The sequence below is a fragment of the Brienomyrus brachyistius genome, chromosome 8 (assembly GCF_023856365.1).
Source record: "Brienomyrus brachyistius isolate T26 chromosome 8, BBRACH_0.4, whole genome shotgun sequence".
Lineage (NCBI taxonomy): Eukaryota > Metazoa > Chordata > Actinopteri > Osteoglossiformes > Mormyridae > Brienomyrus > Brienomyrus brachyistius.
In genome coordinates, this window is record NC_064540.1 from 2,763,678 (window position 1) to 2,782,475 (window position 18,798).

The 18,798-nt window shown below is 45.5% G+C and overlaps 1 protein-coding gene across 4 annotated transcripts; it reads left to right on the forward strand.

Moving 5' to 3' along the window:
• The first annotated feature begins 801 nt into the window (after window positions 1-801).
• On the forward strand, window positions 802-17,877 carry gls2b (glutaminase 2b (liver, mitochondrial)). Of its 4 annotated transcripts, none has more exons than XM_049024090.1 (18): window positions 802-924; window positions 3,046-3,145; window positions 6,518-6,639; window positions 8,847-8,976; window positions 9,055-9,134; window positions 9,429-9,592; window positions 9,991-10,049; window positions 11,564-11,596; window positions 11,866-11,924; window positions 12,089-12,155; window positions 12,283-12,333; window positions 12,530-12,808; window positions 13,794-13,925; window positions 14,543-14,635; window positions 15,971-16,032; window positions 16,127-16,203; window positions 16,313-16,376; window positions 16,546-17,877. In XM_049024090.1, exons 1-18 carry the CDS (start codon window positions 905-907, stop codon window positions 16,697-16,699), a joined length of 1,746 nt encoding a protein of 581 aa, XP_048880047.1. In that variant the 5' UTR covers window positions 802-904; the 3' UTR covers window positions 16,700-17,877. The 4 variants fall into 4 exon arrangements, with proteins under 4 accessions (XP_048880047.1, XP_048880048.1, XP_048880045.1 ...); XM_049024091.1 differs by lacking the exon at window positions 802-924 and adding an exon at window positions 948-1,275; XM_049024088.1 differs by lacking the exon at window positions 802-924 and adding an exon at window positions 1,316-2,300.
• Window positions 17,878-18,798: the final 921 nt, after the last annotated feature.

Consider the following 18,798-nt stretch of genomic DNA (forward strand, 5'->3'; position numbering starts at 1 on the left):
ATATATATATATATATATATATATATATATATATATATATATATATATATATATATCCTCCCAACTCAGTTGCTTTAGGTTGAAGTATCATGTCAGTATCAGTTTTTATTGCTAAAATGACATTATTGCAAGTCGTTCTATGTATAACAAGTATCTTTATGTATACTGTGACACGATGGTCCATGTGGAATCTACCACACCCCAGCAGGGGGTGATCAACACCACGTCGGTCTATGCTAACATTGATGTCTTCACATTTCACCACTACAATGAGCAACTGGTTGCAGCTGGCAGCCATTAATTGCCCCAAGAAGGAGGCAGGACTGTTTTCCCCACCACTGGGGAGAAGTAGAGGAGGAAAAGAGAGGGTGAACCAACTTTAAGGGTCCTTTCTGCCCCGGTGAACAGTCTGCATGAAGGAGAACTGCCCCGAAGGAACTGCTGCCTGCCAAGTGACCATGTCCATGCTGAAGGACCTTTGCCTAGATGATATGGGCCTCGAGGGGTTTTAACTTCCACCCTTGTCTCTGGCGCCGCCCTGGTGGCTCAGTGCATATTTCTATAGCACCTACTTCCATAGAAATTAGCTTGTAAGATCCAGCAAACAATGTGTTATGACCCCAAGTCACAAAGGGCTGGACTGGATGATCCATTCCTAGCTTATAAACTTACGGCCTTCTAAGAAACTTCTGATTTGCCCACCAAATGGAAGCCCTCGAAGAAAACACTGGCTAATTTTCCAGATAGTGTAATACCAGGAATGTTGTGGGTGTGTGTTTGTGTAGTGGGGGGGCGGAGGTCAGTCATGGAGAAACTTGCCGAGAAGCTTGGCTTGGATTTCATGTGCACTAGCTTTGTGTCGTCTCCTATGTTTGGCTAGTGAGGGCATTAGGGAGGTGGTCGAATGTCTGTCCTTCTATATAGGTGAGTTAGTCATCATTGCTTGTCACTTCGGTTTGGCACTAGGTCACTGAAGTCACAAATACAAGAAATTGTGTCTGTTTGTGCTTCTGCTTAATCGTTTAACTGCACTTCTTATGACCTGCTATACCAGACATACATAGGTTGTTATACAAGCAAATAGGCTTATTCGCTGTCTCAACCTCAGGATTTGGTCAAATTTGTAAATCACAACAGGTGTGACGTGTCCCTCCTCCTCCTGAATGGGCTAAGTTACATCACTGGAGGACTCGGCAGAAAAGGGTGATTGAAGGGTAAATTGGATCACCCAGTATTTGATGAGTGACCTGTACTAAGCCCTGTATGGGAAATTCGGTAAGTTTTCTTAAAATATAATATGCAGCGCACATAAATCAATGAACATTAAAAGACCAGACACCGAAAAGTAATACAGCAATAGCGGTCACAAGAGTTTTAAAATATGTAATCCATACATTTTGAAACATAAGCCAGAGAGATAAAAATAGGATATCTTAATAGACTTAGGCTACTTAATGTTTTAGAAATGAAAACGTTTCCTGCACTTAGTTTGTTAAGATTTTGGGGGGGAAATAATAGTCAAACTGCTATTTGCGTCTACTGTTCTAAGCTTAAACAGAGCATGACAAGTAGAACGATATGAAACTAGATGTTGTTCACTTCCAAGTAAACAGGAAGTACGGGTTGCGAAATGGTCTCCTTTTGCTCTCCTTCATAAGTTACCTTTTTTAATGCGGTAGTTAATGAGCATCAAATACAATCCCGGAAAGCATACATGCACCATTTATATATCTGGCAAATTCATGCGAACGTCAACGGAACTTCGCAGAAGTACTTTAATCATGTGTGATATTTTAGGTAAACAACCTATGGCTGAAATTTCAGCAAATGCTTGTCAATGAATAATCTAAATTAGCTTGGTTTGTTGTTCTTATTGGCTACTTTATTAGCTTGCTGCCACCTCCACGTGAGCGCAGCGCTTGGCGACCATTCGCTTTGGAGAGTCGCACAGTCTTGGCAGCGCGGAGACGCGACGGGACGCCGCTGCAATCAAGATACTTATACTGTGTATTTTCTAGATTTCATTTGGATTTAACCAGGCAGCTGGACCATACTGTACATTTATTTTAGCTTTATTTATTAGTATCTGCTTATTCTGCACCAAAAAATATGTATTCTTTGAAGTCCATACGTGTTACTAACTTGGGGGTTTTAGAGTTGCTGGCAAAAGATGCGTCAAGAAAAGTTTTGCATCGGTGTGGCAACAGAATTTTAGGGAGCCGATTGTATTGTTCGAAACCTCAAAATAATTTAACTAAGGAACAAGTTGGTTTGGACCGGGACCAGACGCATTGCCAAGAGTAAGTGTTTTCTGGAAACTTCTAGGTTGGTTACGTTAAATACTCCTTATATACCCCAGAGGGAAAATATTGATACATTTGCTCAACTTTTCATGACAGACACGCGAATTGTGATAAACTTAGATTATAGATTTGTTTTAAGCATATTGGATATGGCATGAAAATCCAATAAACTATATTTCAGCAAAGTTTCACATAAATGCCATATAGTTTAATATTGAAGAAAGAAATTCGTATGCAAGGGATCAAACGTTTTTATATTAATCTTTCTCTAGGAGTTTTCTGAGTAAGGAGCCATATATTCTGACATCTTGTGCAATTTTCCACTTAAAAATTCTTCTTCTATTGCAATTTGCAAATCAAACACACTTTAAATGGAGCTTTGAAGGCTCACGCTGATTAACAACTCGATACGATGAATAATTTTGCATATTTTAGCAACCGATCTTTGTTGAACGCTTTAAAGTTTTCAGTTTTTCGATAAATCACAAACGATACTATCTTGAAAGGCTTTATGTCGGAATATCAATGCCCTTATCATCCATTTCTGTTGCTGAGCGGTGTATTTTTGATTTCCTTAATTTGTATTCCCCTAAAGCGAACCTTTTCCGTAATGTCTAGTTTTAAACAGGAACCTGCAATGTATCCGCTGTAACTGCGAAACACTGTTGTTTTTGTGATCCGTGACCAGCGTGTCTCATGGGACGTTTGTGCCATATTGTACTTTATTTATGTCACCTGGCAGGAGCGTAGCCAGATCGGGTCTCAGCCGCAAATTGGATGACATGCTGTTCTACACAATCAGCGAGGGAGAGGAGAAGATGCCAATTTCCCGCTTCATCTCTGTGAGTTTGGCCAAAAAACTGATGCTTTCTTTTCACATACAGACAAAATAGTATGTTAATATCAAGGGCCTAATAAAGAGTTGGGCGTCCCATCTCCAGCTTCATTCCTTCTCGGAATGCTGTCATACAGGTTCTGAAGAGTGTGTAAAGGAATATTGGACCTTTCTTCAGGAAGGTGATGCCGTCCATTTACTGAGGGATGAGGGAGAATGAAATCTATTCTGTGCTTTACATGAAAGTTAAACAGTGTTTAGATCTGGTGATTGGGGAGGCCGTGGAAGGTGTTTGACGTTATCCGAATGCTCTGGAAATAATTGTATGGTTTATTTAGCAGTATGTGGGTGCATTATCATTTTGGAATAGGGGAACATTCTGAGGGAACAGGGTATGCTGATAGATATAGGGATATAGATATAGAGGAGTTCAGTAAAATGTTTAGTGTCCAAAATGGAAACATCCATCCATTTTCCAAACCGCTTATCCTACTGGGTCGCAGCAAAATGGAAATAGCATAATTCTATTGTGTTGTATGTATATTACCAATATTGTATAGACTATTAGAATGAAACAAAAATAAAGAGGTCATTTGTCATTCGTTTAGCCCAGTGGTTCTCAAACTCGGTCCTCGGGACCCACTGCCCTACTTGTTTTCCAGCTCTCCCTGCCCCACACACTGCTAATTACCTGGATCAGGTGTGTTCAGTCAATCAGAAGCTGAAAGACTGCTGGGACCCACATACTGCTAACCACTGGTCTAGTCAAAGATTACAAGAAATTAGTGGAATATATGTTACCGTGACGGGGGCGGCATGGTGATGCAGTGGTTAGCACTGTTGCCTCACACCTCCGGGACCCGGGTTCAAGTCTCTGCCTGGGTCACATGTGTGCGGAGTTTGCATGTTCTCCCCATGTCGTCGTGGGGTTTCCTCCAGGTACTCCGGTTTCCCCCCACAGTCCAAAGACGTGCTGAGGCTAATTGGAGTTGCTAAATTGCCCGTAGGTGTGCATGAGTGAATGAATGGTGTGTGAGTGTGTCCTGCGATGGGCTGGCCCCCCCATCCTGGGCTGGTCCCTGCCTCGTGCCCATTGCTTCCGGGATAGGCTCCGGACCCCCAGTAGGATAAGCGGTTTGGAAAATGGATGGATAGATGTTACCATGACCTTTCTGGATAAACACATGAACAGTAAGATGTCATAGTCATAATGTCATATGTCATAACCATAATGATTTTGAAATTTAGGTGTATGTGTTGTAACAGCCTTTGCCCTTCAGATGCCCGCCTGTTTTATCGTTGCTCCTCCCATGCCTCCCCCCTGAAAATAATCTGAACCTACCCCTGTCTTTCGCACAAGTGTTTTCCAAGTGACAGCCCTGTCAGAGATCGCAGCTCTGAGTGGCTCACGGCATGTGCTTTTTGTGGAGACATGATGATTCAGTTCTCTGGTCATTTTTGAGATCATAGCTATCATTCTGAGTGTCTGTCTATCCTGTTGGTGAGCTTTGACATTTTCACCATTATTCCTCTCCACTAACACAGTTCACCATCGGTGTACGCTGTCATGATTTTTGAGACCATTCCCCTTGACACATTAAATAATTTTAGTAATTCAGGCCCTGACTCAGTAGATTCTGTATAACCTCATATTGCTCAGATAACAAAGTGTGAGTTATTAGAGCTCATTTACAGCTCACACCTCCTGCTAAGTTAACGTGCATGGCCAGTGTGGCAGCATTTTCAGTTATAAACCAGCTACATCAAAGTACTTTTTCATGTGGCCTTTGCGTTATTTTCTCCACCCCTTGTACATGCTCAGATGCAGACCAAAATGGTGGACGCAATTTTAGTTTCCCAGCGTGTTCATTCGCCAGCCTTGCTGTATCACTATGCAGGACCCTCTTGAGCTGTTCGGTCCCAACATTGTCAGCAGTGTTAATCACCCATGCCTTATTAAGCGCGTGAAACACAAAACGGCCAGACCATGTGACCGTCAGCCTCTCGGAAGATTGGGTTCAGTGGTTGTGAAACTGTCCATGTCCACTGACAGGTTTTATTGGGGCATATCAAAGAACCAAGTACATAAAAGTCCATCGCCATCCATCGGCGACCTTTCGCAGCGTGTGTTGGCCGGCCGGCGGGAGATGGCTTCACCGGCAGCCTCGGTGCCCCTCACCCTATCAATTTGCTCGGGACAAGCCTGCCGGAGTCAGTTCTATTAAAAGACACCACGTGCCATGACATCTGTTTAGGTGGCCGCCCCTCCCTGCACGGGATCTCCGTGTGCCTGGGCCTCTTGATTCACGGTTGTTACTGAGGTATGGGGGCGGCAGATTTTTGGCTGTGGGCAACGGCGTTTTTAATGGTCTGTCTATTATTAAATTACAGAGAATGAAATGGAACCATTCGCAGTTTAATGCATGCAGAAACAGAAATAACTATTTAAACGTGAACATAAATGCATTGCATGTCGAATATAGATGAGCTGGAGATCATAATAGAGCTTATCTGAAAGGTGGTACAGTTCCCAAATCCCTGACAGATGTCCTGCGATTCCCATGTTGTCATCTCTGCCCGCGTCACGTGTCGACCATCGTGTGCCCAGTTCCACACGGCTGGCCTGTTGTTTTGCTCCAGCTTATCACCCACCCACCCAGTCTGAGCTGTCACAGCTTTGAGGCATTTTTCAAATTATAGTCAAGTCTGTAATGGGGGTGGCCATCTTGGTTGCTCTATAGAGGGAGGGCCGGCCCCTCCCTAGGGTTACCGGAATGTTTTTTCTTAAAGAGACACCATCCTGTGCCCTTTTTCTAAACTCTAAACCCTTTCCCAAGCCTTTTGGTGGAGTCTATTTCATTTACTGGTTGCATATGTTGAGACTGTTTCCCTGGAAATAAAATCCCAGACCATATCTACAATATTTTTAAAACTGAAACATTTGATCACAGAAATGTCCTGTAATCATCCGTGAAATCTTACATATGATCAGTGATATCTTACTTCTGGGTACATTAACGCCATTTAGGCTTTAAGCTTGTGATCAGCATTTCTTGGCACCGCACACAACTTGAGTAACTTATTTTGTATTTTTATTGGGTTAGGGTATCTTTCTGGCAGGGGTATGAGATTTCAGAAGAGTAGGTACAGTGTAGGACAAAATAGCGTGGAGCAATAACATGCAGAAATATAGGAGTGAACAGCAGTAAACATCAGACCTGAGAATGGTGGTACTCAAATTGAGCCTCACATTTGGTAAACTATCTGTTTTTAAACCCAAGAGGATGTGTCCATGTACACGAAACAGGCGAAGCAGCAGACCAAGCTGGTAGTGGAGGAGCGTAACTTCTTCATCGCTTCTGACCTCATCATTTTCTAGGCACTGAAGAACCACGGCCTGCTGACCTCTGACCCCCGCCTGCGGGACTGCATGAAGAACCTCCGCAGTGCCGTGCAGGAGTCCATCGGTGATGTCATGATGGACCGGAAGCTCTTCCAGAAGTGAGAACCGTTCTTGAGAGGTTGCATGTCATGCCCAGGTTCTCAGAGGGAAGGAGGGGCTATTTCTAGCACGACATTTAGGAGGCCCTCCCCGAGTAAAGGGTCAAGAGTTGTGCCCTGTTTTAGCGGGTTCGGAGCGTGGACATGGAGCCGGTGGTCCGAAGGTGCCTGACAGCGGAAGGCGCTGGGTGGATTGATAGCCGACAGCTGGTGTGGTTTTGACGGGAACCCACATCAAGAGAAAGCTGTTGGCCCAAACAGCTGCAGCTGTACCACACTACCGTGGTTCTGTGACCGTTATTTCAGAGAAATATTCTGATTGGCTCTGATCAAATTCCAATGTCTGTGAGTGATTGGTTATGTCTGTCCTTGCATATAGCAACTTACCTATTGACACAACTCAATCAATTGTGTTATTTGAGTTTAGCCACTTCCTTCAACGCACATACTAATACATTAGGGGCGATTTTAGAGGCAATAATTCACAAAACCACATGTTTTTGGGCTGTGGAAGACAGGAGGAAGTACAGAGAGAACATGCACACACTGAATCATGGTCAGTAATCGGACCCCTTAACCATGGCAGTGTAAGGCTGTTGTACTGCTTTGAGAAAGTAGGAAATTGACCATACACGGTCAGTCACTGTCTGCTTTAACCAATAATGGAACCAGCAGGAACTGGGTTAAACCGTGATTGGCAAAGGACAGAAAGCTCACCCACTCTGGCCTCCTTTGTAAATGTCACCCTGGAGAGCAGCCTAGATCTTTTCTGATGACAGTTTTTAATAATATGTACCCAACACTGGCCAGGGCAGCAGCATGATATTTCATCAGCGAGTCACATGACTCCCTCCAGGTCAGGTCATACCATCCTTGTACCAGCACAGGGGACAAGAAATCCCCCCCAAGACCATGGTGTGAACTGCAGACAGCAAACGACAAAGGGGGTGGACCCACGCCTGTATATACATCAAGTCAAGTCACACTTTGTCATTTCAAAGTATGTAGACATACGACAAAACCAAATAGTGTTTGTCTGAGACTTTAAAAACGGATTTACGCATAAGAAAACACACGAGACAATAATGAATAAACAAACAGATATTCTATACTAACAGTGCAGCTTTCGACTCAAGCTGTGCAGTCAGTTTGAGCTGCATACAACAGTGGATTAAAAAAAAAAAAAACAATATTGCCCATTTATGTAAACAATGGTAATAATGGTAAATAACTGAAGCAGCGTGGAATAGTAGAATAAAAACAACAGTGTCAGTAGAGGGACAACAAATAAACAAAGAGTACAGTGATTTGTTCCAGCTGACTGTCCACAGGTGTCGTCATGCTGACAGTGAACAAAAGTAGAGGATGTAAGGAGATATGGGTCCATGGAACATCCAGTCATATTTAAATGGCATGTTTACAATGTGAGAAGGTCTCAGCAAGGACTCTGTCATCCCGAATGGACTCTCTGGAATCAACGGTTGACGGGTGGTCATTGCCAGATAGCTTGGAGAGTTTCGATGCAGCGGTGGCCATCCAAACCGGTGCGTACTAGTTGGAACGAGGTTGAAACCGGCATCGGCGGGGCCTCTTCGAAAGTGCCACATGTCGTCAGTGGTGTTGCACCCAGTGAGATGTTGGATGGGTAGAACTTGCAACCAGGTGTGTTGAGTGGTTTTATTGTTTAAGCTTGTTTTGCTGAAGCTGCACTTCTTGTATCGCTGCTACTTAATCAATATGCTGCTTCTAATGTACAGCCCGTGTCACATACTGTGTAGCTGTGAAGCAGGTGGCAGGTGTCTGGCCAGGAGTATTGTGTTGATTATACCCACCTGTTCCTCATGTTGTTGGCACTGTAGACGTTTGCTGTGTTTTTCATCCCTTGTCCTCAGTGCGCCTCCCTAGATTCTGGCACTCGTTCCCTTCGGCGTGACTGAGATTGTTGTCCTTGACGCCCACCTCTGCATCTGCTTTTCCTTTCTCTTTTTTTTTTTTTTTTTTTTGTTTCATACCAAAATATCTTATTTTGTTTTCCACGCTTCGACGTTAATCCCCATTCCGACCCAAAGCTGTAAGCCCGAAATTTCCCATTCCGCGACTCTGTCCTTTCCCAGCCTATCGTCACATCACAAGCATCCGCTTGCCTTCCTGACCCGAGCGACTCCTATAGCCGCCTGCCGTATAAATAACGGTGCCTTTGCCCCCAGGTGTGTCGGTGGAAATATTGTCCTCCTGGCTCAAGCCTTCCGGAAGAAATTCATCATCCCTGATTTTGAGGCCTTCGTTTCCAACATCAATAAAATCTACCACAAAGTCCAAAGGCTGGGGGAAGGGCAGGTGGGTGTTTCCTCGAGCTCCACCTCACGCCTTCCCGTTGCTTTGACAGTTACATCCCATGCGACACTTTGTATGCAGGTAGCTGACTACATCCCCCACCTGGCCAAGTTTAGCCCCGACCTCTGGGGTGTGTCCCTGTGCACAGTGGACGGGCAGAGGTGAGTCATCTGTTGCCCATTTCTCCCTCTATCTTGTCGTTGATTGGTTTTGGTTTATTTTTTAGCTGCTTTGCCGCTACTTACTAGTTTCCTCACAGATCGTCTTTAGAGTTTCTCTCCTTCAGGGGACAACAACAGGTTCGAAACTTTAACCACCATGAAACCTGTTGCACTGCGTGTTTTGTTGATATTTCCATATTAATAGATAGTTACTTAACTACAGCAGTCAGTCATGTTAATTTTATAAATTACTCCCCCACCACCCACAATGGCATGGTCTCTCCATCGTGGCAGGCACTCCGTAGGTGACACCAGGATCCCGTTCTGCCTGCAGTCGTGCGTGAAGCCTCTGGAGTACGCCATCGCCGTGCACGAGGCCGGCACGGAGAAGGTGCACCACTACGTGGGCAAGGAACCCAGTGGTCTTAAGTTCAATAAGCTGTCCCTAGACGAGGAAGGTGAGTGATGCGGCCACCATATATCCCAGAATTCTCAGCACTGGTGTCTCGTTAATAGCTTGGCGAATCCTTGAAGTGCTTGATGGGATGGTCAACGATAATGGTGTTTGTTCACGTGACTAAAGCTCAACTAAACTGATGACAGACGCGGGTGATACACATTTCCTGAAACCGAGACGTGTTTTTTACACTATCTGGTTAATTCTTGCATCCGCCCATAAATGATTGACTACTCCAGTTAGACTGCTGACACGGCCATTTGCATCTGCCCCACTCACATTTGACCTTGTTGCCTGTTGACCCACTTCTCGTGTTTGGTTTAGTATCTTATTGATTTATTTTTCCCGAGTCGAGCTCGGTCCTCTATCTGCTTTGACAAGCTGTTGCCCATCCCACAGAGAAACCTCACAACCCCATGGTCAACGCTGGCGCCATAGTCATCAACTCCCTTATTAAGGTAAAAGCTCGTCCCATGGGGCTCACCCCCGGCTCTGATTGGCCGAATGTGTTTGTGAGTTGCCTCGTAAGAGCGCTCAGTTAGGTGCCCTCCTGTCCTCTGCTGTTGTGGTTGTGTAATTTCTGGAATTCAGGGTGCAAGCGATGATACAACCCTCAAGCTAGCAAACAGGAGAGCCGCCAGCTGTGACGTAAACATTTCGTATATATCTCCTCATCCGTCTTATCCAGTAAAAGGTTGTGGTGAGCTTAGAGTTTGTCCCATCAAGCTCAAGGTATAGGACCCTTTGGAGATCATGCGTACAAACAAGATTTTAATTAGTGCCTTTGGGTAACATGCAAGCTAAACAATGCTTCTGTTTTTGTTTCCATTGCTGTCTGAGTTTTTCATTAATAAACCACCCAGGCGTTGAGTTGCACATAGTTAGCACTTCGACGTTCTGGTTTTGGCTGGCTGGTGTTCACTCACACAGACGCGCACATGCACGCACACAGACACATGGAACTATACACTCTCTTATGGGACACTCCACTGTTCAAGGTTTATGGGTCTGCTGACCGGCTTCAGAAGTCCATCCTGCTCTACGGACGAACCTCCTTCGCTGTCGGACGAGCTGTTTTTTTCCCCCATCCCTTTCTTCCCCATTTTTCTGTCCTTTCCCAATTTGCTTTGGCAGCTGAACTTGGCTCGTTTCTCCTTGTGCCACATGGCTCCCCTGAGACAGAGAGAACGGCAGGGGGTTATCAGTGGGCGTTGCCTTGGCCCAGCCAATCACAGGCGTCCTTCCAGTGGGTGTGTGTCTGAGGGCCACTTCAGCCAATTATAGCAGAGGCGTCTCAGAGTAGATGTATGTAGGGTGTGTTGATAACGTATCTCAAAAGGGAAAATGTGGTAAGCAGAGAGGGGGGGCATGTGGTTGGGGGGGGGGGGTGTTACATAATGGGAAAAAAATCAGACGGAAATACAATATATCAGACAGCCTGATGACCAGACCAACCCTCAAGTGTAAATAGGATGCACCACTAAAGGGGAAATTCTGCTTTATATAAGGGGAGGGGCATATGGAGGCAGGTGTTTCTCACAGCCTGGGAGGCGTACCCCATATCCCTTCATGTAGAAATCCAGCCCCCCCCATTACAAACAATCCTTAATGTCTCCGTGTGAGGATAACCTTGCCTGTCTGGTTTCAGTCTCGAATAGACTATAAATTGTTAGGAGTTTACAACTTGGCTGCAACTTTGAGCCTGGCGCTGAAACCGTGTCTGGGCATTAGCGGGTTTTCCCGCTAATGCTCGCATTAGCAGATGGCCGGTTTGGTCGCAGCAGGCTGGACCTTCTCCCACCTGCACTGCGATGTGATTGGACATTGCCCCCCTGTGGCAGCTCGGAGCATTGCATGACTTTGTGTAGACTTTGTTGCTATGGTGCTTTCCTTTGCTGAAAAGGGTATTTACATGAGACCACCTTCCATGCTCTGGTGCTAATTATGTTCCACCCTCCCCCTTTTCTTTAAGCCTGGTGCAAACAAAGCAGCCAAGTTTGACTACGTGAGTATCAAAGGAAGCGCTTTAGCATATATAGCTTCTTCAGTCTTCATTTTTTGCTCTTTTCACAAACTCTGTACCCTTATTTGTGTAACAGCATGACCATGGATCCCCCCCCCCCATCACGATGACCCTGTGATTAGTGTTCGCTCTCACGTCTTGTCCGTCTTTTATCTTAAGCCCCACGATTAAGCCTCTGTGCTGCGTGTCCCGGGACCACGTCCCTTTAACAGATGGATTGAGTCATTAAGATGCAGGTCTCTGTCTTGCAGGTGATGGATTTCATCAATAAGATGGCGGGACGGGAATATGTAGGATTCAGCAACGCCACGTGAGTCATCCCACGGCTGCAAACTCGCACGCTGATGGAGGGCCGTCCGGTGTCAGAATTATGGGAAAATTATCACGCCTTAAAGCGATTTCAGGCTGAGAGGTCGTGTGGGAATCAGCCACGATTATGATAACCACTGGTAATGAGGTGATATTGATCTGCAGCTTCCAGTCAGAGAAGGAGACGGGAGACAGGAATTATGCCATTGGATACTACCTCAAGGAGAAAAAGGTGGGCCACTGTTTTGGCTCCGCGAGAGGCGGGGGGGGAATGTGCCCTGAGACAGGACTGTGATGTCAGCGAGACGACGCTCTCTCTCATTCCCCTGCTCCATCTTTTCTCTTTTCCATCTCTCCAGTGCTTTCCAGTTGGCGCCGACATGATTGATGCTCTAGACTTTTACTTCCAGGTGAGCTGATTGAAGAAACCTGACCGTTAATGCCGGAGTAACGGCATGGTGTGACTCGTCTAGTGTCCCACGCCATGCGACTCTGAGGCTGCTGGAGGTCGGCTGCCTCTTGACCTTTGTGTCAGAGCCTCGGGTTAGTTAGTGCTCTGCTTTCAAAGATCTCCCATTGAAGCCAAGGCCCATCCGGTCGTTCCAGGTGGTCGCCCAATGTGCCGTGTGGGGATCAGAGCCACGCGTCGGCTCGCCTTCCTTCTGGTGTCCTGTTCAGGCTTTTCTCTGTCCCCTCCGCCCTCCCCAGCTGTGCTCCATCGAGGTGACCTGCGAATCGGGCAGCGTGATGGCCGCCACGCTGGCTAACGGGGGCATCTGCCCCATCACGGGCGAGCGGGTGCTGAGCACGGAGGCGGTGCGCAACACGCTGAGCCTCATGCACTCCTGCGGCATGTACGACTTCTCGGGCCACTTCGCCTTCCACGTGAGTGGCTGGGGCAGGGCACGCGCAGCCAATCAGGACGCGATCACTTAGGGCGACGCCCATCTTCTCACTTCTTAATCCGCTGGCTTTTGATATTGTTCAGTGTTAATCACAATTGCTGTTCAGGATGCTATTATTATGGTAATTCCTCAGTTTCGTATCTCTGTTATTTTAATTGGTCGGTTAATTAGTTTAATTTTAGATGTAAAAACCGAAACCTTTCCATAATGCAGGGAATGGGGGGGGGGCGTATAGGACTAGCGCCAGACCGGACAGCAAACAGCGACATGTGACCCGGGGGTACAAGGGAGAAATGGAGGCTGTGTGTGGGGAGGGAAGGATTTAGGTGGAAATAAAACAGGCTTGTGAAGGATTCTGCAGAAACCAAAACCCAATCTCGAGAATAAGTGTTGGGGGAACTGAGTTAGGCTGGTAGCCACCTGACCGCTTATATGCCTCCCCCAGTCTTATGTTGCTGTATGGAAACTGGGGTATAACAGACTGTAGTTAATCTGCGATCTGTACAGATCACCCCCCACAGTTTAGCACACATTTGAACCTTCGATTAAGTACAAAGTTGGACCAAAGTGGTGTGAAATACCGTTGTCCTGCCGCTCTTACTTTAGTAATAAATTCCGCTGTTACTTTAGTAATAAATTCCGCTGTTACTGAAACAGCTTCCCTCTTTCTCTTGTTTTCCCAAGATAACATTTTTTTGTTATTTTGTGATCTCACGAAAATAACCCGTGATCTCGTGAAAACAGTGAGACAGAAGACAGAAACAATTAGACATAAGATAGAAAAAGACAAAGATGGATGTCCTCTGTGCAGTGAAAATGTATAAAAATCTCTATAAACAGAGAGGGAGACTGTAGACGCGCCATTGTACATGCTGACTGAATCTGGACTCTCACGCATCAAGCGTGTATTTGTATATCTGCAGTGCCTATATCATTTTTTGGTTATTTACTGCACTGTCCCGCAGGTGGGATTGCCTGCCAAGTCTGGTGTGTCGGGTGCGGTGCTGCTGGTGGTGCCCAATATCATGGGAGTCATGTGTTGGTCACCCCCTCTGGACAAGTTTGGGAACAGCGTCCGTGGAATCCACTTCTGCCATGTAAGCTGGGACTCTGTGTAGTATCTCTAGGGTCGATTTTTCTAAATATCTATGTGTGTCCTGACTTTGGAGATGACACTGTGACCCTGAGGTACCTATGCCTGAGTCATATTCTGGCCCCTTGAGGCCACATTTTGGCCACTGACATAATGACCCCTGGAGACCACACCCTGACCCTGTAGATCTTGGTGCCGGATTCCTGAAACGGCCTCTATGGACCATTTAAACAAAACCCATTCATTGTGCAGTCCTAAGAGAATGCAGGAGATCTAGCATCTCTTCTAGACAGTGATGAACTTAAAGGCAGTCGTGAAAGAAGGTTGTCTCTGAGTCTGCCTCTCTGCGTCCTGAGTAGACTGGCTCATGGGATGTGAAGGACTCAAGTGAGAATTCAAGTAAACAAGAATACAAAACAGTGATTCTCTAAATGACTTAACAGCGAACAGTGTACACGATCTCCGCCATTCATATTACATTACGAGTGTTTTAAGAGGCTGTGCATATTTCATGCCCATTGTTTAATACTTTAATGCTCAGCAGGAAGAAAATGATTAAATTTGTTTGCTCATCATGAGGAATGTAACACTGACGCTGTCTGTTTGCTCTCCGTCTGTCAGGAGCTGGTGTCCGTGTTTAACTTTCACCATTATGACAACCTGAGACACTTCATCAAGAAGTTAGATCCACGTAGACAGGCGGGGGATGACTGGGTGAGTGGGTGAGCTGGGGGGGGGGTGAAAGGGTTTTTTTTTCCAAATTATCTGAGATTCTGAGAATGGATTCCAGTTGATTCCATTAGGGCTTTGAAAAGTCTTAAATTTGAGTGTCAGTTGAATGGTCTAATTATAAACGAGCATGGATGTCATTATAGGATATGTTAACACCTTTGTCATCTTCCCAGCCAAATATCAATGCTGTGTGTGTGTGGATTAGGTTTGTATTACATTGCGGGGACCGAAAGTCTCGCGTCAGGATTTTCGCAGACATTCAGTGGGTGGGTGGCCTATGATGGGGTATTCGTGATGAGGTGTGTGTGATTAAGGAGTCTTTGGGTGCTCTAAGACAGGATATGAGGAGACCAGGGTTCACTTTGGGGGTAGGGGTCTTGGGTTGTCCAGGGCAGTGTGTGGGTGTGCGTGATGGCACAGTGTCCCGGGGGCTGTGTCACCATCTTGCATAACTCATCTGCAGATCACCTGGGAATCTGGCCTCAGTGGTGTGTGTGCAAAGCCCTCCATGCATGTGCACACATGGGAGGGGTGGCATAGCGGTCAAGGACGCAAGAGCTGGCTGCCTTTCAAATGAGGCTCTCTTGAGGCACCATTGACCAGGCAGCAAAGGGCTCGTGGGAGTTTTAATTACACAAAAATATTCTGAGGGCAGAACAAAAAAATGATTGGTTCAGAGAGGTAACCAATCAGATTGTAGAGGAGGTGGGTCCTTTTTTTCCTTTTTTTTTTCTTTTTTTTTCCCTTTGTCCTGTCCAGCAGCTTTAGCAAGCAGAATCATGGTCTGAATGCACTGCTGTTCCAAACATGGTTGCAAGTTGAAGAGGTGGGTCCAAGACATCTGATTGGTTGTTCCTGCCTCCTCTAGTTGCTTGGACCCACCTCCTGTAAGTAAAACACCCATGAGCCGGCAAAGGAAACGTTCAACTAGATCCTGCTCAAGGTCCAGTTGAACTTCAGCAGATGTACGTTTATGTTTCTGACCAAACTGACAATGTACTTATGCCTTCTGCCTTATGCCTTCCAGCCCCCCGCAGGACCCTGGGTACACGTTTGGAAAATGAATGGATGAATGGATTGAGGCAAAAAAGAGTGAAATTCTTATGATTTGATTGGTTTAACATTAAGTGTACCCAGGTGTTTAAGAGCATTTAAGCAGAAATAAGCTGTCTAGTGATATATTACCACCATAACTAATGGAGGAACAGCTAAAGCACCTCACCGGTTTAAAAATTAATTCAAGGTGAATTCAGCACTTTAAAGGGTAAAGTGTCACTTCCGGTAGTTTGACCGCGAATGTCTCCTTTGACCAAACAGAACAAGTCCGTGGTCAGTCTGATGTTTGCGGTGCACAGTGGCGATGTGTCTGCGCTGAGGAGGTACGGTATAAAAGCTGTTTAGCTCTGCTTCTTTGAACTGAGGTTGGCATGGTTGACACAAACCCTTAGGGTAACTTGACACTCCTCTGTGCAGGTTCGCACTGTCATCAATGAACATGGAGCTTCAAGATTACGACTCTCGCACGCCCCTCCATGTGGCAGCTGCTCAAGGTGAGTTCCCAGGCACTTGGCCATGAATATGTATAAACTTTGCCCCCTAGTGGCAGAGTGATTGTCTTGCCACTCAAGCTCAGCTGAACCTCCTCGTTGATGTATTCAGGTCACATGGAAGTTGTGCTGTTCTTGACAGAGGTGTGCAAAGTCAACCCTTTTGTGAAGGATAGGTAAGAACCCTTTATCACCCTTTGCTTTTCTCTCACTCTTTTTTCAATTCTGTCCATCAGTGAGCTCCTCTCTGTCCGTCATTTTTTGGTCTCCAGTCGACACACGTTTCCTCCAACTCATGCTTCTCCAAGAACACCCACCCATCGCCGATTTTCTACTCTTTACTAGGTGGGGGAACGTTCCGCTGGATGATGCCCTGCACTTCGGCCACGAGCGCGTGGTGAAGGTTCTCCAGCAGTACCAGCTTGTCTACAGCGAGCAGGAATCTTCATCCAAGGTGGAGGATCAGGAAAAGCTTGCGGCTGTGAAGGGGATAGCCTGAGGCAGGATGCCGCCAGGGAAGGAGATCCAGCAGAGCCCAAAGAGGTGGTTTTTGGCATGTTATGGAGACTAGTTATGGAAGTTTGTGGAACTGAGGAAAAATCCTAAGTTAAATAGCTCGACATAATTATCCTCCAAATGCACACTAACTATTCTGTTTATCAAGTAACCCTTTGCCCTTGTTCTCTTTCGCTGTGCCCTGCTGTTTGGGCACCCTCTAGTGGACACCCTTAGTCTGCTCCAAAGCAACGAGTGGCAATATTTTCTGGAGCATGTGTGTCTTTGCACAGGAATGATCATGGGCATGTGCATAGCAGAGGATAGGAGTAGGACAGCAGAGGATATGATGTGATGCCGTTTTGATGTCACGTGACGTATCAGAAAAATCTTCGTAGTATTGGGTCGTCAATTACCCTTCAATGCGTAAATGTGCACACACGTTCAGAACGTGACACTCTGGATCAGAAACTGATTGTGCACCGATGGCCATGTTCTGAAAGACTTTGAAAAAAAGTATTTATATTCTGGACATTCAGACAGAGCCTTACCAAGCATTATTTATTATGCATTCAAGCAGAAGAGTATAAAGTATATATTGATTGATGTAGTACAATTAGGTCTGCCACATGTTGTGCTCTTAAAGTGCTTGTTACACTTCTATTCTGACCATTTGGTCTATTTATTTATCATATAGGGGGTAACTTCAGTATTAATGTGAATGAGCCCAACAGCTTACTTACTGCATGTGACTCATCCTGCTTTTTCACGCGTACGACCTGAGCCGTCGTCCCTAAAGCCACAGCTGAATGAGACCTGGTTGGGCAAGATCTCCTCAAGGCCGCTTCAGCAACGGCGGCCGTCAGCCCGCTGGTGTAAATAAACGTTTGCTTTTTGTTGTTATTATTTAATTTTTTATTTTTTTTTTGCTTGAGCAAAGCTGGAGGAAAATTCCGGTCTGTGCTTGAATAGGTAACATCCCATGATGCGAAGGATGGTAAATTGTGTACATGTTACTCAAAGCTTAAGTGGCAAGAAGACATCATTCTTTCATTCAGTCGCTGTTCGTTTCAATCCAGTCTAATAGGTGACCTTTGCGTTTTAAAAAGGCAATTCAATCCATTCAAAAATGTGTTGTGTATATATATTCTGCCAGTGTAAATAAAGGTTATTGAATGATTATTGAAAGTGCCTCTGATTTTCTTTTAAAAGATTGACACCTGCTATTTATATATAGCATATATACATATAGTACATAATTTTTTTTTTTCCAAATTACTCATGTGGCAACGACCAATATTATCCATCCATCCATCCATCCATTTTCTATTCGTGTTTGTTCTATACAGGGTTCAGAGATTATATACAATAAACGAGTTACCCATTGTTAGGGTTTCAAATCCTGTTTCTCTGTGTGTTTTTCATCTTCATGGTTCATGCTATGGTTTTGTGGTTTTCTTACCACTGTCCAAAATGCTGTGTGATTTTATGTGTGTGTGTGTGTGTGGTACAGGTATGTATTGTATTGTGAGGACCAAATGTCCCCACAATGTGATAAAAACCGTTTGTTCTGATATTGTGGGAACCATTTTTTTCGGTGCCCACAAGAGGAAATACAGTTCTATAAAAATGTGTGACGGCGATCGAAAAACTTAAAATGCCAAAAGACGTGTTATCTAGTTTACTTACTTATAGTTAAGGTTAGAGCTGGGTGGGAGTTAAGGTCGCCATGTTGGGAGTTTTGCCCATAGAAATGAATGGACAGTCCCCACAAAGATATGAGTTCAGGTCTGTGTGTCTGTGTGTGTGATGGATAGGCATCCTGTCCAGGGGGGGGGTCTCCTGTGCTTCTTGGTAGGCGCCCCAAACTCCCCATGACCCTGTACTGGATAAATGGCTATGGAAGATAGATGGAAAATTCTAGCTTATTGAATTGTTGATGAAACTCTATCGGAAGCCGGACGTAAGCAGCATAGTTAATAAGCCCTGGATGCTTCTGAGTTCGGGACTCAGTGGAGAAAGTTTGCTGTCTCATCCCAACCAAGGTCTGAACTTTTGAAAGCGCAGGTGGACATGGAGCCCTGCCTGCCCCCGACGCGACAG

What these genes read in the sequence shown, in the direction of transcription:
- gls2b (XM_049024088.1), top strand. Translation starts at nt 2,110, where the DNA reads ATGTATTCTTTGAAGTCCATACGTGTTACTAACTTGGGGGTTTTAGAG. An exon ending in CAATTTCCCGCTTCATCTCT is followed by an intron (nt 3,146 to 6,517) that starts GTGAGTTTGGCC and finishes ATCATTTTCTAG; the next exon opens with GCACTGAAGAACCACGGCCT. An exon ending in AAAGGCTGGGGGAAGGGCAG is followed by an intron (nt 8,977 to 9,054) that starts GTGGGTGTTTCC and finishes CTTTGTATGCAG; the next exon opens with GTAGCTGACTACATCCCCCA.